General features: G+C 47.7%; 1 protein-coding gene across 1 annotated transcript in view; it reads right to left on the reverse strand.

The window, feature by feature from the left end:
* TTLL9 (tubulin tyrosine ligase like 9) overlaps nucleotides 1-18,855 on the reverse strand; it is a 37,801-nt gene that overhangs the window by 12,289 nt on the left and 6,657 nt on the right. Inside the window, exons 4-10 of the mRNA XM_019748496.2 lie at nucleotides 15,756-15,867; nucleotides 14,864-15,049; nucleotides 7,995-8,063; nucleotides 7,252-7,326; nucleotides 5,968-6,058; nucleotides 4,368-4,408; nucleotides 3,432-3,519 (exon numbers count right to left, since the gene is read on the reverse strand). Of these exons, the coding sequence (XP_019604055.2) occupies nucleotides 3,432-3,519; nucleotides 4,368-4,408; nucleotides 5,968-6,058; nucleotides 7,252-7,326; nucleotides 7,995-8,063; nucleotides 14,864-15,049; nucleotides 15,756-15,867 (662 nt within the window). The remainder of the gene's footprint in view (nucleotides 1-3,431; nucleotides 3,520-4,367; nucleotides 4,409-5,967; nucleotides 6,059-7,251; nucleotides 7,327-7,994; nucleotides 8,064-14,863; nucleotides 15,050-15,755; nucleotides 15,868-18,855) is intronic.

Consider the following 18,855-nt stretch of genomic DNA (forward strand, 5'->3'; position numbering starts at 1 on the left):
AAATGATTGTCCCCTGTACTGGAAAGCTGGGGTGAAATGGGCCCTGTCAATAGGAAGGTAAAAATGTAAAAAAGTCTTCTGGAAAACAATCTGGCCACATGCACTTGACCCAGTATTTACACCCTTTTAACATCATCCAAAAGAAAAAATTAAATATAGTAAAACATTTATGAAAAAATATGTTTCGTGCAGCATTGTATGTCATACCAGGAAGAAACTTCCCGAATGCCTGCAGCATAGAGGATTAAACCAGTAAATCTACTCAGTGGAATATTTTGTAACTAATAAAAAATACCTACAGGAAAATACTGATGTAATGTTTAGTGAAAAAAGGTTATATTTGTACAGTGAGATCACTTGTATATAAAAGGCAGACAATGACCAAAAAAAACCAAAAAACTGTACAAACGAACCTGGGAGGAAATACATCAAAATAGTAAGTAGTTATCTCTAGAAAATGTGACTAGAACGGTTTCTTTTATTTTTTCCTTTTTGTACATTTCTGCATTTTCTGATCTGTCTTTAAAGAGTTATACCACTTTTATTATGAAAGCTATGTCCTTTAAATGTTTTATTGATTTTATTAAAGTCATGCCTATTGATTGTAAAAACAATTCATAATATAGGGAAATGTATGAAGTTGAAAATAAATGTTTCCGGACCTGATTCTAATCCTCTGCCGTTTTCAGAGTTAATAGATTAGTGAAATCCTATCCTTTCATACGTTCTTCTAAATAGGAACATACTTCCTTAAAAGCAAAAATGGGATGACAGACACTCCAGTTCTACACCTTGCATGTTGTTTTTCACTTAGTCTGTTTTAGATTCCTTTCCATGACACGTCAATCGACCTCATTGCATTTTACAGCTGCACAGTCTCATGGAGATGTTTTATCACTCGTCTCACCATCCCTCAAGGGTGTTTCTACGTTTTACTATTACAGTGGTGAGATGAATATTTTTGTATTTTGTGTATGTCTCTATATATGCACATATATTTGAATAACTGTGTGTAAACTACATATGTAAATATATATTTAAAGTCAGGTTAAAAATGTACATCTTATTATTCTGTGATCCAAAGTTGCCTTATTATTTTAAAAGTCGGTGTGTAATATCTGAAGCAAATATGGCGAAATGCGAGTATCTGTTGAATTTGGATGTAGTTGCATGGATTTCTGTTATACTAGTCTTTTCTGCAGTTTTCTACATATTTTAAATCTTTTCATGTTAAAAATTAAAAACAATGAAAAGAAGGGGTGGAAAATTACATGCATTCACTCACTGTGAAAACAGCAAAGCCTCATCAAATAGAAACTAGTGCTGAGCTTGGGTTTGTTTAATAAGAACCCATGATGCCCAGAGATCTGTAAACACTTTGAAATGGGGGTGGGGGAACCACGACCTGTCCTGAGTAATCCCTCTGGGCTCAGGACTGTTCCAAGCATTTTACCTGTAATTTTAATAAGAAATGAAGTGGGAAACTAAAATAAACTTGATGACATTAATACGATAAGTGCTTGTTCGAATTACAAAATAAAACAAACACACTGGAAATGCTGACATTGGTAAAATAGACAAAAACAAATTATAAAAAATTCTCAGGAGAGCCCACTCCCATTCTAACATGCAGGCGAGGCAAACGCATTACCTCTGACAGACACTTAATCGAATGGTGAAATTAAGGCAGAGTGCTTTGAATTGGCTAAAAGTGTTAGCTGGATTGCCCAAGTCAGAAGCTTGGCCACTTCACCTTCCATTTCCATCTCTCCCATATGCAGGTAATGTAGTCCTGCTGATCTATTTCCAATATATTTCTGGATTGTTTGCTCCTTTTCTTGTGATGCTCAGGTCTAAAAATCTTAAAAACATTTTTCTGATGTTGATATTTTAATCAGATTATACATTTACGTTGTTCAAGAGTCAGAAGGTATAAAAATGTATATGAGGGGGCCGGCCTGGTGGCTCAGGCGGTTAGAGCTCTGTGCTCCTAACTCTGAAGGCTGCCGGTTCGATTCCCACATGGGCCAGTGGGCTCTCAACCACAAGGTTGCCAGTTCAATTCCTCGAGTCCCGCAAGGGATGGTGGGCTCTGCCCCCTGCAACTAAGATTGAACATGGCACCTTGAGCTGAGCTGCCGCTGAGCTCCCGGATGGCTCAGTTGGTTGGAGCGTGTCCTCTCAACCACAAGGTTGCCGGTTCAACTCCCACAAGGGATGGTGGGCTGTGCCCCCTGCAACTAGCAAAGGCAACTGGACCTGGAGCTGAGCTGCGCCCTCCACAACTAAGACTGAAAGGACAACAACTTGAAGCTGAACGGCACCATCCACAACTGAGATTGAAATGACAATAACTTGACTGGGAAAAAAGACCTGGAAGTACACACTGTTCCCCAATAAAGTCCTGTTCCCCTTCCCCAATAAAATCTTTAAAAAAAGAAAAATGTATATGAGGAAATATCTCCTTCCCACCCTGGACCCCACCCACCCATTTCTCCTCCACAGGGCAATTTCTGTTTCCAGTTTCTTATGTATCTTTTCAGAGATGGCTATGCACCGATAAAAACATATGTAAAGATATCATTTTTAACACAAATGGGAACATACTTTTCACCGAGTTCTATACTTTGTGTTTTTTCCCCCAAATAACAATATGTCTTGGAGATTATTTCATATCAGTACATAAAGCACTTCCTCCATTCCTTTTTAATAGCTATGTAGTATTCCACTGTATAAATGAGTCATTCAATTAGTTGTTTCCTTTTTTCTTTCTCTCACAGACAAGGCTGTGCAGTGAATAACCTTCAAACCTCCCTTTTCCTACATTGTGAGTGTACCTATAGGAGAAATTTCCAGAAGGAGAATTGCTGGGTCAGAGAGGAAGTGCACTTCTGTCTTTCGATTGCCTCTTCAGAAGTACCAATTTACACTCCCGCCAGCAACGTATGTGTGCCCCAGCCTTGCCGACACAGCGTCTTATCAAGTTTTTGATCCCTGCCAATCTGATGGGTGAAAATGGCATTGTATTTGAGCCAATGAGTGAGCCAATGACTAGGCTCTGAAGAAAAGGCACATAAAAGGGGGCAGACATTCTCCAAAGGGGCTCAAACTGTCCAATCCCATGAATATGAATCAAGGTGCATGTTAGGCACACCACTGCATGGTCATCAAGCAGAGCAGTTTGGGGCGAGTTGCTCTGAGCAGAGCAGGGATGCTTCCCTTGGCTCCCCTGCCCCCACAGGACTGTAAGCCCCTGGAGGGAAGGGACTAGGCCTGCCTTGTTCACTGCTGTTACCTCCTGTGCTCAAACCAGAACTTGGCATTCAATAGGGGCTCGGCAAACATCTGTGGAACGGATGAGCTCTCTCTGGACCGGCCAGAGGATGGGAGGGGTGGAGTGCGTGGGGTGGGGAGGTGGGATCCCAGGATACACTGGTCATCAATGCTGTTGAGCGTGAAGCGGGTGTTCGAGAAGCGGGCAAAGCCATCCCGGTACAGCCAGGCCCGCAGGGGGATGTACTATGGCCGAGGTGGGAATGGAAGGAGAGAAAAAGGAAGAGGAATAAATACGTACACTTTCGCACCGCCTGGTTTTTGCACCTGCTGTTCCCTCCTCCTGGAATGCCTTTCCTTCTTTCCCACATCACCCCTCAAGAATCTGCTCAAACACCAGCCTCCTTGAGGCTGCTAAAGGAATAAAATTAATGGCCTCTTCTCTGTTCCACATCAACATGTAACCCCCCAGCTCTGGGTGTGTCCTTAGTCCCCACCAGACGGCGAGCTTGTCTCGGGCACCCCGTCTCCTTGTGCCAGGCATAGAGTGCACCATGGAGGTTTACATGTCTGTCGAATGAATGAATGAGTGAGTGGAGGTAGTACAGCATCTCCTTAGTTAAGAGACTAGGCTCTGGAGCTAGGCTGCCTGGATTCTGATCCCAACTCTGTCACTCACCAGCGGTGTGACCTTGGGCAAGTTACTCAATCCCTCCGTATGTTTCCTCACTGGTGAAATGAAAAACAGCACCTAGCTCCCTGGTTAGCAGGACGACTGAATGAGAGAAAATCTGCTAAATATCAGGACCTGGGACTTACTAGGAGCTTAATAAATGCTAGCTGTAACTACTGTGGATTACTAAGTGAATAAAGGACAGGTGGAGGGCAAATACAGATGGTAGAGCATCTAAAATGGTAAAACTTAGCTCTGTCTATCCATCCCCACCCCACCTTCAGATGTCCCCCTGGGCTCCCCCAGGTGCGGAAAACCAGACAGCCCACACAGATGCCCCAGAATGGCTTCTGCCTCCTGTCCCTGGGTCCAGCTGCCCCTTTCCCCCCACGGGAGGAGGGAGCTTTTCTTAGTTACTCACCGACATCACCAGCACATAGACACGCAGGTCAAACTTGCGGCCTGTCAGGCAAGGAAAGAATTAATTCATGTGACAAATATTGATCGAGGGCCAGACACTGTGCTAGGGTCGGGCGATACAGCAGCGAATAGACAGACACGAATCCCAATAAAACCACACGAGGTACAAGGTGCCTGTCTAGTCCAGAGGGACAGGGTCCTGGGGCACTGCATGGCCAGGGGCCCCGAGGGGGCAAAGAGCTTGGTCCAAGAGCAGAGTGGAAGGAGCTCGCTCCTTCCTTAGCGAGGTCAGCAGGGTCTGGGTCATGTGCAATGTCGGATTTTGTTCCATCTACCATGGAAGCTGCGGAAAGGTAGCCAATGCCTCTGGCCACTGTGGAGTGAAGGGGGCCAGAGTAGCCGCAAGCACAAGCAAGGAGACCAGCACAGCTTTCCGGAAGGGAGAGGACAGAGGCCAGGACTGGGCTGGAGGTGGCTGGACAGATTCAAGAGCTTGTGAAGAATGGCATGTGGGAGGGGAAGAGAGAGGCGTACCCAGAAGAGTCTCTGACATCTGGCTTAGCAACTGGTGGGGGGGGAGGGTCTGTGTGCCCAGATGGGGAAGCCAAGGGCTGGGGGAGGAGAAGGGCTAGATTTTAGGCCTTGGGTTTGAGTTGCTGGGAGATGCCCAGGAGGGGATGTCACAGGCTGTGGGACATCAGGGTTTGGGGTGTGGGGGCAACGTCTTGGCTGGAGATAGAAAGCAGGAGTCACTGGCATCTAGGTGGCATTTAAAGCCACAGAGAGAGGATGGGGTCACTGGGGGAGGGAGAGAGGGAGGAGAAGAGACCCAAGGACTGCCCCAGGGAAGGACATTACCCAAGGAGATAAGAGGAAGCAAGTGGCATTAACACTATTTAATGATACCCCTTATAGCACCTGGCCCCTCTCAGATGAGACCCTCCAAATGAGACCCATCTCACACATGGCCTGAAATGTTTGTATTTCAGAACCCACGTGGGAAAAGCAGATATAGAGATGGCCGGGGGAAATCTATGAAGGCTTCAAGGGGGAGGCTTGGGCCCTCGGCCCTTACAGCTCCCTTTCCTCCACTTCTACCCACAGGTGACTCCACATTTCAACTCACCTGTCACCTCCTCACAGAGGCCCTTCCTCACTCTCTGTCCCATCATCCTGCTTAATTTACTTGATAACACTCACCACTGTGTGGAACTATCTTATTTACTTGTTTCTGGTTTATTGCTGTCTGCTCATCTGGAGTATAAGCTTCATGAGAGCAGAGTGGGCAGCCAGCACCTAGGACAGTGGTTGGCACTGAGTAGGCTCTTTATAAATATTTGTTGGATAAACGCATGAACAAGTTGGTTCTTGAAGAATGAGGGGAATTTTAGTGAACCAAGAAGGGAGTGGGAAGGGCATGGCAGGCAGAGGAACTGCATAGGCAATGGCTAGAAGGTGGGAGAGTGACGGACAGATCTCCATCTTTGCATCCTGTCATGCCTGGTGTCAGGCCAAGCCCACAGTAGGCTGCTAGTCAAGGCTTGTTGACTGACTGACGGACCATTCAGAGAAAGGGCAGGGAACATAGACCGGCATCTCACCTCCTATCAGGTAGGGATTTTCGATGTAACGCTGAGCTACGTAGTTCTCCACAGGAATTTCTTCTTTCTGGTCCTCTGAGTTTCTTGTGTCCTAGTTGTAATAGTAATTATTACTATTAACATTCATTGAGTGCTTCCTGTGTACTAGGCATTATGTTAGGCACTCTACTTGGGGCATGTAATTTGATACTTAAATCAACCCTATCAGGGAAGTACTAATGTTATCCTCATTTCACAGATGAGAAACTGAAGCACAGAGAGGGGGAGTGACTAGCCCAAGGTCACACAGCTGGTCAGGGTTACAGCTGGGAAGTCGACCGACACAGGCTGGGTCCAGAGCCTGGACATTTAATCTCCAGACCTGCACTATCCAATAGGGCAGCCACTAGCCATATGTGGCTACATACATTTACATTGATTAAAAGTAAGTGACATTACATGCTACAACATGGATGAAACTTGAAGACATAATACGAAGTGAAATAAGCCAGACACAAAAGGACAAATATGGTATGATTCCACTTATATGTGGTACCTAGAATAATCAGATTCATACAGACAGAAAGTTGAATGGTGGCTGCCAGAGGTTGGAGGGAGGAAGGAAATGGGGCATTAGTGTTTAATGGGTGCAGGATTTCAGTTTGGGAAGATGGAAATTAGTTCTAGAGATGGATGGTGGTGATGGTTGCACAACAATGGGAATATACTTCATGCCATTGAATTGTACACTTAAAAATGGTTAAAATGATAAATTTTATGTATATTTTATCATAATAAAAAAAGGAAATTAAAAATTTAGCACTAGTCGCATTTCAGTGGCTCAATATCAACACATGGCTAGTGGTCACCGTATTGAAAAGTACATATAGGCACCATGTCCACCACTGTAGAAAGTTCTACTGGTCAGTGCTGCCTAGAGCACCACACAGGCCCCCTTCTCTCCCTTCCCTGCCGGCTAACTCTTTCCTGGCCAGCCCAGCTGGAGAAGAAAGCAATGCTCTCTCACAAATGTGCATGACACCTCACAGTCTGCAAAGCCCTTGCCCACCCACTGTCCCTTTCACAGTAACCTGGTGAGGAAACCGAGGCCCAAAGGCAAGTGTCACATACTTAGTGAGGTCACACAACAGCCTAGTGGCAGGGAGCACTGAAACCCAGGGCTTCTGGCCCCAAGGGCAGAATTTTTGACATCTACCATCACTCCCTCACCCCAAGCTGCTTCAAGACAGAGGCAGCCAGGCCTTCCCTTCCTGGGACCCGGGGCCACCCCTTACATATACTCACATGGCTGCCAGAGGGATTGACAGTGCTCCGGGCCGGCTGGGCCTCCAGGTTGGTGAGCTTCTTCCCAGCAGTGCCCTGACAGTTTCATGGGACGAATCAGGACACATGGTGGAGGGGGGGAAATTCATTTACTGAGCAACTGCTGTGAGCCTGCTAGTGCAGCAGGTGCTGGCTGTATAGTAGTTTGGTCATCCTGCTCCTCTCACCTACCCTGTACCATTATCATCTCTAAGGTTCAGAGGGGTTCACAATTTTCCCCAAATCACGCAGCTTCTGAATAGTGGATGCGGGATTGGAACCAGGATTTTTATTACACCATGTCTTGGGACAAAGATGGAGGGAGGGGAGGAAGGGAGCTACCTCAGGCTCAGTCTAGGACCCAGAGAAAGTTAGTCAAACTACCCCCAGCCAGGTGAGCAGGAGGTCCAAGTAGAGAATGCAATGTTCTCAGGTTTTAGGCATACTATAATAACTCATTGCATTCTTAGCAGGTACTATTACTACCCCCCATTTACTTGGGAAGAGAGAGGTGAAGTTACTTGCCCAAGGTCAAACAGCTCTTAAGTGTCAAGGTCAGGATTTGAACCCAGGCAGTCTGGCTCTAGAGACCTCACACCCATGGGTAGGGCTGTGGGCAGAGCTTCTCTGCCAGCCCTCCAAGATTTGAGGGCAGGAAGGACGGGCTCCTTGTCCCAGGGAGGGCAGAGTAGGGCTTGGGGTGGAATGGGAAGAGACAAGCTCACCTTCCTCCAGTCCATGATGTCCTTCAGCTTCCGGAAGAGGAAGATGCCCTTCCCTTGGGACCGGGCTACCTGGGATGGGGGTGGGTGCAGAAAGGTCAGCTCTCAGCTCTACGTGGTTCCTTGTTCACCCCTATGCCCAGGGCCCCTCCCCAGCATTTCTGTGTCTCCATCTGCCTCATGGGCCCCCAGCGATCCCCAGAGGAATGGCCCAGCCCAACCCTGAAGGGGCTGGAACAGAAGTGCTAAGCCTGGCAGAAGGGAGAGAGAGAAGCAGAGGGGAAAGTGACAGACCCACTTAGCTCACAAAGGCATACAATTGCATGAATAATACAAAAGAGCAGACAATTAAAAAACCATTTCTAACAGTCCTGGGAACACATCATCCAATTCTTTTTTTGGAAATCAATTTGCCTTCCTAATTAGGTTTTCCGTCGGCTAATACTGAAATCAGTCTGCCTTCACTGAATGCCAGCATGGATAATTCATAGCTTCACGGTGTCTAGGGACTGGGAGAATCTTTAATATCACACAGAGCAGTCAGCACCAAAGATATTACTTATTCCTGTGACATCCCTCTGCCATGGTCACCTGCCTGGCCTTGCACATCCACAGAACCAGGGAGTTCACGTCCCCTGCCTCCTAACACAGCCCATTTGTTGCAGGATGGCTCTATTAAGCATCATCCAAAAGGTACATAGTAGGTGTCTACTGTGTTTCCCCGAAAATAAGACCTAACTGGAAAATAAGCCATAGCATGATTTTTCAAGATGCTTGTAATACAAAATAAACCTTAATGCGTCTTTTGGAGCAAAAATTAATCTAAGACCCGATCGTATTTTCGGGGAAATACGGTAGGGCTTATTTTATATTAGAGCATCCTGAAAAATCATGCTGGGGCTTATTTTCCAGTTAGGTCTTATTTTCGGGGAAACATGGTACCGTGTGCTGGGCATTATGCTCTAGCAGTAATCCAGACCTCATGCAGTTTTCACAGCCTAACCTGTGTTGAGCTCAAATTTGCCCACCTGGCTCTGGCCTCTAGGGCCTCCTAGAACAAATCTGATTCCTGGGTTCCAGAACAGCCCTTTAGTTATCTGCAGCCATTCAGCAGGTCCCCCTGAGTGCCAGCATAGAGGCACCCAGGAGGTGCAAACTCTCATTTCCCTCTGTTCTCCTCTGAGCATGGCCCGACTGGTCAATGTGGGGCTCTCTGTACAATGCAGGGGTGGGCAGAGCTATCGTGTCCGCATGGCTGTACAGGCTGTCCACTGCATGAAGGGCTCCCAGTCATGGGTGTAGTAGGAGGTGCAACCCAGCCCTGCTTTGTGTGCTGTGCTGTGTACCCTGGTTTGGGGAGGTGTGTGTACCCAAAGATGGGGTGCCTAAAAGACTGGCACTGTGAAGCACTGTGGTGACTCAGGGGCAACCACATGAGCACAGCTGTTTTGGAAAGAGTACATCAAGGGCTCCCAACAGTTCACGGCCATGCCAAAGACTTAAATTCACTTCATGAGAGAGGATTGAATACACCATGTAAACAGTGAAAAGGCCCTCAACTTTGTTAGTCATCAGGAAAATGCAAATGAAAACCCCAATAGGATACCACACACACGCCCTAAGAATGGCTACAATGAAAGACAGACAATAGCAAGTGTTGGTGAAGATGTGGAGAAACTGGAACTCTCACAAGTGCTGGTGGGAGTGTACATTGTTTGGCAGAATCCACTAAAGCTGAACATAGGCAGCCCCGTGACCCAGCAATTCCTCTCCTAGGGACCTACATGACTGAAATGGGTGCACATGGCCACCCACGACATGTGCAGGAGTGTCCGTGGCAGCACGATTCATAATAGCTCCAAACTGGAAACTCCCACATGGATAATTATTCACTCAATGGAATAGTAAACAATAATAATTATGAACAATTTGCAATTACCCACGTCAGTATGGGTGAATCACATGAACACGACGTCGATTGAGGTAGAGAAACCAGACACAGTGTAGCTGTACTATATGACTCCGATTGTATAAAGCACGAAAGCAGATACGCATATCTATGCTGTTAGTGACTTGGGGGGTAGTGAGTGGAGAAGAGTCTGAAGGGAGCTGCTGATGGGCTAGTAATACTCTATTTATGGTCTGGCTGCTGGTTACTCAAGTGTGTTCACTTCGTGAAAATTTATCAAGGTGTACCCCCTTAATTTGGGCACGTTCTGTTTTATTAAACTTCAAAGTTTTTTTTTTTTTTAAAGAAACGTACAGTTTGATTTAAGAACGCCCAGCCCCACCCCTGTTGATTACCTTCCCCATAACCATTCCCCTGCCTCTTTTTCCTGGCTGGCAAATCCACCTCTCAAGATGGAGGCTGGAAAGACCCAATACTTGTCTTCCCAGCCTCCCTTGCAGCTAATAGAAACCATGTGGCCTGTTTTGGCTAATGAGACCTAAGGAGACATTTGCTTGGGGTTTTGGGGCTTCTGGGAAAGATTTTCCTCCTTGTTAAACATATTGGGGTTGAGAAGGGACAGAGGGAGGCAGAGAGGGAAAGTGGTGTGTGGAAGGAGGGAAGGGAGCGAGGGAGGGAAAAAGGAGAGAGGAAGAGAGAGAGAGAAATGCCTGGCTTCTTTCCTTCTTTTCTAGAATACTACAGTCTGAGGAGGTGATGCCTGCAGCTACAACAGCCATATCACACCGATGAGGTGACTAGTCTGATGACAGACAGCCAACACACTGAGGTCACAGAGTGGACAAAAAGAAGGAGCCTGGGCTTTTAACGGCACTGTTGAGCACATCCCCACACCTGGAACTTGGACTTCCAGCTTTCTTGTTATCTGAGATAGTGCAATGCCTTTGTCATTTAAAGCATTGTTAGGAACTATCCTGCTAAGGAAATAGCCCTAAAGAGTGGAAAATAAACTCCTGCATGGTGATATCCCAGGGTTGTTAAGAGTGGGAATCACTTAATATCTAGCTCGGCAGACTGCAGTTTCCAAAAACAATCACAACAATATTTCCAGTCCCCTGTGTTTTTCCAGAACCTTGCTACCCCCACGCCCATCAAAAGATCAATGTCCCCTCCCCTTAAATCTGGGTGAGCCTTAAGGAGTGTCTCAACTAACTGTACGGCAGAAGGAACCTTGTGTGGATTCCAACACTGGGTCCTCAAAGGCAATGCAGCTCCCACACAGCTTTCTCTTTGGGGATGGTCGCTTTGGAACTCAGCTGCCAGGCTGTGAGGAAGCCCAGGTCACATGGCGAGGGCCACAGGGAGAGCAACTGAGTCTTCCACACCTCAGCCCTGGCTGAGCTCTCAGCCAACAGCCAGCACCAACTTGCCAGCTGAGTGAGTGAGCCAGCATGGCAGCGAATCCTCCTGCCCTCAGAGGAGCTACCCCAGTAGGTGTGGGAGCAGCCACGAGCCTTCATTGTCAAGCGCTGCCCAAACTGGAGACTCATGAGCTAAGACATGATTGTTGTTTCAAGCCGCTGAGTTTTGGACTGCAGCAACAGAACCAGAACACTAAGTTTAGGGGAATGGTTCGTAACAATAGTGATACCAGCAGCTAATACTTTTCAGATATTTCCCACATACCAGGCACAAGGATTTACACACATCACCTCATTAAAGCTTAAATAATAAAAAAACCCAAACCTATATGTAGCATTAATATTATCCCCATTTTGCAACCAAGGAACAGATTGGTCAAGCACTCTGCTCCAGGTTACCCAGCCAGTAGGTGACAGACAAATCCAGCAGAGTTAAATCTGTGCCTCACAAGCCTGGGGCTCATGCACCTCCTGCAAAGTGCCAGGGAGTACACAGGGTCACATGATAAACACAGTGCTACTTCCTGGAGTATCGATCTTACTTGATAATTTGGGAGGAAAATATGTTTATATTATTTTTATAAAAAGATATGTAACTGGTTGGAAAACTATATCCATGGATTATTAGAATGAACCACACTTTGATTTTACACCATCTGTGACCACTCACAGCCCTCAAACCCCGGCATCCCCTGCCCTGCCCTTGGAGGCCGTGCATTATGTGACATTCATTGCATGGTATTCATTGGTGTTAGAGATGTGATTGGTGGTCTTTCCAGCGACCATTCCCTTTTTTTCCCTACCAACGGAACCCCGTTTGGATCATCTCTTCCCAGAGGCTTTGCCCTCTGGGGAGGCCTGAGTCCTCACAGTGGCCCCAGGGCACGCCTTTGATTCAGGCATGAGCCAGCAGGATGACAGGGAAAGTCTGAGAAGTTTGTGTCTTCTTCAAAAAGGACACAAGACCAAGGTGCTCTTTTATTCCTGTGGCAGGTGGAGGTGTGAGGAGGTGAAGCTAGAGCTGTGGCAGCCACATTGTGACTAAGAGGGGCAGCCAACCCACTGGGCTGGGAATTGATGATGATGATGTTGAGCCCCCCAAAAAAACCATCCCTGGAGTCAACTTTTCATCATTAAAGGAAATTCCCTGGGGTCGGTAATCTTGAATGAGAAAAACATTTTCATCTTTATTTTCATTAACTCCTAACCAGATTTTCACATTTCCTTTCATCATGAATGCAGGCAACAAATCACAGTAGCGTTGGCTGTGACTGTGGCTTTGCTCTCAAAAGAAATCACAGTTGTTATTACATATCTCGTCATAATTGTTGCAGGTACTTCAAATATTGTTTATGCTTATGATGACTTTGAAATTATGGTAGCTATTGAGCCTGCTGTTTGACTCTTTTTCATTGTTAATGAAAAGCACATACATTACTACAGCATAAAGAATGTTTGAATAGTTTGTGTGGTGGCTGTGCGAACACACTCGCAGGGCTCTAATGGCCCGAGGGTGACTGACTGCGAGCCCCCGCTGATGCTACTAAAATGAGGCCCAGGTCCCAGCCAACAGCTAAAGGCTGCAGGGATGTGAACGCTGGCCCACTCCTGGGGCCGGGGGACTCAGTCCTCTGACAGCCACTCCTCGGCCTAGGCTAGGAGCTTCTACCCAACCTTCCTCCTCTCACTGGGGTCTGACAGCTCTCCCAGCCTCTCCGGCTCCTTCCTCCTGTTCTCTCACAGGCAAAATTCTGCATGTTGAACCTTGTGTTGGCATCTCAGAGGACTCAGACTAACAGTGTGATAACTGTTTTTCAATATAGTTGCTTTATTTTATAATCGAATATCCTTTATTGTATGCTTTTAAAAACACTATTCTGTGACAGGGTCCATATATTTCACCAGATGCTAAAGAGGCCCAAAGCGTGAGAACAGTTTAGAACTCTTGTTTGAGCTACTGTTGTTTTCTCTAATTTGCTGCCCAAAGCATCCCAACTCTTAGGAGATGTCAGTGAAAAAGTGTGAGAAGCTCTGGTTGGGGTAAACTCGTGAAACAAGGTGAAGATGCTGTTCTTCCTATCCTGCAGTTTGGACAGAGGCCCCCAGAGCTGAGAACAATCCAAATTGCCCAGGACGCTCACAACCCTGAGTGAAGTGTTAGACCAGCTCTGCAGACACAGAGGCTGACAGGTCCCGGCCCTAACAGCCCAGCACCTGCCTCCCAGCCACCAGAGGGAGGCTGGGGGAGCAAGCGTGGTCCCCACCATCTGGATCCTGCTCACTTCCCTGCCAACCTAGGGGGCCTGAGCTGTTGGGAGGGGAGAAGGCTTAGATGGAAAAAGAGTTTGGATGTGTGCAGTTTAACTCTAGATTGGACTTTCACATTCCAAACCCAAGGGTTTGTTCTTATGTCCCCTGAGAGTGACAGGAAAGCCCCACACCACTGAACCAGACACTGTGGGGGTGGGCTGCCTGAATAAGCTAAAGCTCTCTAGAAAATTCTGACCCCCTCTCAAGTCTGAGAATTCTCTACTTCTCTGTAGTCTCACGATTCAAAGTCGGCCATGGACCAGCAGCTGGCACACCCACTAATTTCATTTTACAGATGAGGAAATGGACTGTGAGGGGCTGAGTGACCTATTCAGGGTCACACAGCTCGAAAGTGGCAGATACAGAAATAGAAGCCAGGGCAGTCTGACTAGGGGCACCCACTCTCCACACCCCACACCCCTGGCAGGCAGCCTCAGCTGCTCAGGAGAGGGGCCGCGCAGGCGCACACACGCATTCACGATTCCTCCTCTTAATTACAGCTGTAAAGGCTGTGGGCTGGGAAAGGAATCAACTTAATATGCAATTGCTTGTTCCCAATTAGTACAAATTACCATTTGTCTGAGAGGATAATACCTGGCAGGAGCTGGAATCCGCAGGTGGGTTGCAGTGTTCAGCTGCCTAAGCCCTTCAGCTCCAGCTTTCCAGACCTTGTCGCTGTGCCTCCTGGGAAGGGGATGCCAGCCTTCCCCTTCAGGAGGCCTGGGTAAATCCTGGCTCAGTCTTTTCTGTGCCTGGCACATGGCAAGTGCTCAGTAAGTATTTGCAGAAAGCTTGAATACATAGGTCTTAGACTCTTCACCTTTACAATGGGGCTGGGAGTAGCCCCTCCCAAGGACCAATATGGGACCTGGGGCAATGCAAATACAGCACGTCTCTCCGGCCATGGCTTTCCTTCAGGTCAGGAACAGAGGTAGGGATCTGAGCTCCAGCAAGACACCGGATTCCCTGTCCTGGTGTCCTGAGGATCACTTGTTCATCAAGTAAACACTTATTGAGCACCTACTGTGTACTAGCAGTCATATTTCATATTTGTGGGTCCACATACTGCAGAGACGAGACGAAGCTGGCTCTTCAGGGGAGGTGGATGGTCTGAGGCTGAATCCCCAGGCAGAACCCTGTCCCGAGATGCACCATGAAGGATCCCTACTCTAGCACCTGAGATGCCCCCTCCCCGCAGCCCCCAGCCCCCCTCCCGGGTACTGGGCACTCACAGGCTTCATGATCCAGGTGATTCCCGGGTTTTTGCGAAACTCCTCCACAAACAGATGGTACTCGCATGGCATCTCAAAGGTTTTGGGGAAGAAGTCGCACTTGGCTGCCTCTAGCTTTCCTGCCTCGCGCTCCAGCTGTTTCCGGAACCGCTTCAGGTTCTTCACCATGTAGTTCTTGCGGGTCAGCTGGGCAGCAGGATGGGTGGGCAGGCTGTTAGTGCGTCTGCCCACTGTCCTGTCCACCCCCAACCCCAACTACCCCTCCAGCCTCTGGCCCACAAAATAACAACAGTAAAAATAACTTTGACTGAGAGCCTGCTATAACTAGCCCATGTTACAGGTGAGGAAACTGAGGCTCAGAAAGGTTGAGTCCGCTTCCCAGAGCTATCCAGCTAACGTGCAGCACAGCCAGGGCTTGCCCACACCTGTGTGACTCCCAAGGTCATGTTTCTAACCACTAAGCTGCACTAACCTTTTCATGTCTCCTACCATTGGCTCCTCCAGTCCCATCTTTGTGGTCTGGTTCCTACCCAACCTCCCTCCCATCTCTAGACTCCAAACTGCTCAACTTGTCTCCTCTCTGAAATCACCACAATCACTCAAGCGTCCTGCTCCTTTGGCCCTCACATCTCTAGGGCTGAAATGCCAACCAGCCTGTAACCTCAATCCCCACCCTAGGACCACCTGTGCCTCAGGCCTTAGATGCTTACTCCCTCTTACTAGTTAGCTCATCACATATCTAGTGCATATAGTCTCCACCTGGCACATACCCCAAATTCCCTTACACTTTTCATTCTGGTCCTTGTAAGCACAAAGCAGCTCCTGTTCATTTCCACACCCAGTGACAAGCGTTGGCTGACTCAATCCTCTTGGCCTACCCAGCTCAGCTCACCTCATAGTGGTTTCGAAAGTGACTGATCCGTACGTGCTCATCCATGTAGGTGTGGTCAAAGTTCTCCCGGAGCCAGCTGACGTCACACCAGTAGAAATCCCACTCCCCTTCACTGCGGGTTGGGTGGGACAAAGGTCATGACCCGAGGACCTCAGCACTGCTGGGGGCCTGGGGTCCAGGGAGGTACCGCTGAGAGGTAAGTAGCAGTGTGGCCATCAGCAGTCTCAAGGAGGTGGCCATGGGCTGCCGCTGACCACAGCCTGCTTTGTTAGGCCAGAATGAAAACTAGAGATAGGTTCCTACAAAAATCCAGACTGCTGGCTTCAACTGAGCCCAGCTGCCCCCTGGCAGCGATTGGCTAACTGAGGAGCGGCCACCGTATCAGACAGGGCACACCCTCTCCACATCACAATCCCCACCACTCCCTACGGCCCATGCCAGCCTCACCTGATCATGTTACCTGCCTGGGCCCTGGAAACTTCCGAGTCGTCACCCCCCACCCCCAAGTCCACATTACCAAGCAGTGGAATTAGCTAACATTTGCAAGCCCTTCCCAGGTCAACAGGCCCTGAAAGTAGCTATGTTCAGGCCCGGAGCCCTAAGATGAGGTTAGCCTCCCTCCCCCAGGACATGGCATCAGCAGGGTTCACACCCAGACATGCCTGACTCCAAATTTCAACCCCATTCTTCACCACCATGCCAGGGAGCTAGGAAACCAGATTCATCTACCCAGTGCAATACCAGAGCTGGGGTGCAGAGAGGAGGTGCTTGAAAAAGATGTGACGGGAGAGAAAATAATGCCGACATGAATGCTTCCAACTTTTTAAAGTAAAAAATTACAGATACCCATGTGTGTATATTCTTGCCTGATTCTATTGCCTCTCCTGTCCCAAAGGAAGCTGTTAACCTGAATTTGGTGTGTATCACTTCTGTGAGTGTCTTTATAGCTTTACTATGTATATGTATTATATGTATATATCCATATGTAGCATATAACATTGTTTGGCATGTTTTTTAAACTTTCTCATAGCTAATACTTATTGCTTACCATGTGCTAGACACTGTTCTAAATACTTTACAAATATTAACTCATTGATTCTCATAGCAATCCTAAGTGTTAGGTTCTGTTATTAAGCCAGTTTTACAGGTGAGGAAACTGAGGCCCAGAGACGTTAAGGAACTCACTCAAGTTCATACAGAATAGTAAGTGGCAGAGCAGGATTTCAACTCAAGCCATCAGGCTCCAGAGGCCAAGCTTTGTAGTTAAAACCATTCCTATTTCCTTTCACAGCGTGCTTTTTCACCCACCCTGTGTTTCAGATGAGTGAATAAATAATGGGTGAATGAATAAATAATGCATTATTCATTCATTCACTCATCCAACACATACGTGCTAAGGTTGTCTTGGTGTCAGACACATTGTTGAGTGCAAGGATACAGGAGGAACCAAAACTCTGGGCCAGGTGGTGCATATGATACCATGGTGAAGATTAAGAATAAACAAGGAAACAAGTAACTATAATGAGGAATTGTGAAATGTGCCACAAGAAATCCAGGAGGAGGCCATAAGGCAGGGTAGCTAAGCGACCTATGTTGGGTGGAGGCCACCCTGTGGAGGTGACATTTCAGCTGAGGTATGAAGGGTAAGGAGGAGCATCCAGGTCAAGAGCACGGGAAGAGGGTTCTGGGAGAGGGAAGGGCAGGAAGTGAGGCCCTGAGGTTGCAAAGGGCACCTTCAAGGATGTGAAGAAATTCCAGAGTGGAGGAGAGAGATCAGAAAAATGCTGAAGAGTGGAGTAGGGCTCAATAAAGCAGGGCCTTGTAGGCCACGGTGTGGATTTTGGATTCTTTTCTAATTCTGAAAGTTCGTTCATTTGTACGTCTTTTTTTTTTCTTTTTTAAGTGTGTTTTTCCAGGACCCATCAGTTTCAAGTTAAGTACTTGTTTCAATCTAGTTGTGGAGGGCGCAGCTCACAGTGGCCCATGTGGGGATCGAACCCGCAACCTTGTTGTTAAGAGCACGTGCTCTAACCAACTGAGCTAACCGGCCGCCCCATGTACATCATCTTCATGATTATCATGGTCAAGTTGTTCTTACATCACCCGGGAGACATTGATAAACAAGGGCAGCGGGGATCTGGGTTCCTTCCACCTTCCCACTCTGTCATCCTTAACATGTTGTCTTCGTGCTCATCACCTCAGGGTCACAAGATGGTTGCTGCAGGTCCAGGCCTCATGTTAGCTTCCTTGGTGGGCAGCAAGGGAAGGGACAGCTCTGGGCACATCTGTTCCAAACTCTGACCTGACAGGCTGACGGTCTGAACTGAGACCTCATTCTATCTAGAAATACTAGACCCCAGGTAAGGTCCCAAAGGATGAGGCCTTGCATTCACAGAGCCGTGTCTGGTGTAAAGGCCCTGGCCTCTGGCCCTTCCTGATTTGAGGACCCTTGAGAAAATTTGAGATCAGCCATACATCAACCTTCTTCATGGACTCCCACACCATCAGCACCCCTCAGACAAACCCTCAGACCCTCTTCCACCTGACCATGGAGTGAGGCTGAGAAGGGGCAGGGGCTGGCCTGAGGTCACACAGCAGGTCCGGACAGAGCCCTTTCCTATACACCACCTTCACCAGCTGGTCACCTCACTTTCCTCTAATTTAACCCCCGCTCCCTTCCCCCATCCTCAATTACACCAGGCAGTGGGAATCATGGGTTCATCCATTGGCTCCTTGGTTCCTTCATTCACTGAGAGGCTGCTAGAATAGGGCGGAGATGAGCCTGGGACTCTGCAGACAGACAGAGTAGGTACAACTCCTAGCCCAAGCCCTTACAAGCTGAGTGACCTCAAACATGGCATTTTTTTACTCTTTTGTGTCCAATTTTCTCTTCAGTAAGATGGGAATGATGACAGCACTAACCTGGAAGGTTTGCTGGATGATTCAAAGACGTCGTCGTGCATGCAAAGTGCTGAAGAGGGTCTAGCAGGCTAACTATCGTTATGCAACAAATATTTACTAAGCACCGTGGCTGAGCAGCTGGTTGCCCTCACCCCACATATCCATCCTCCCCTTTTTCTACAGAATTCCCAACATCTAC

The sequence above is a fragment of the Rhinolophus sinicus genome, linkage group LG13 (genome assembly GCF_036562045.2).
Source record: "Rhinolophus sinicus isolate RSC01 linkage group LG13, ASM3656204v1, whole genome shotgun sequence".
Classification (NCBI taxonomy): Eukaryota; Metazoa; Chordata; class Mammalia; order Chiroptera; family Rhinolophidae; genus Rhinolophus; species Rhinolophus sinicus.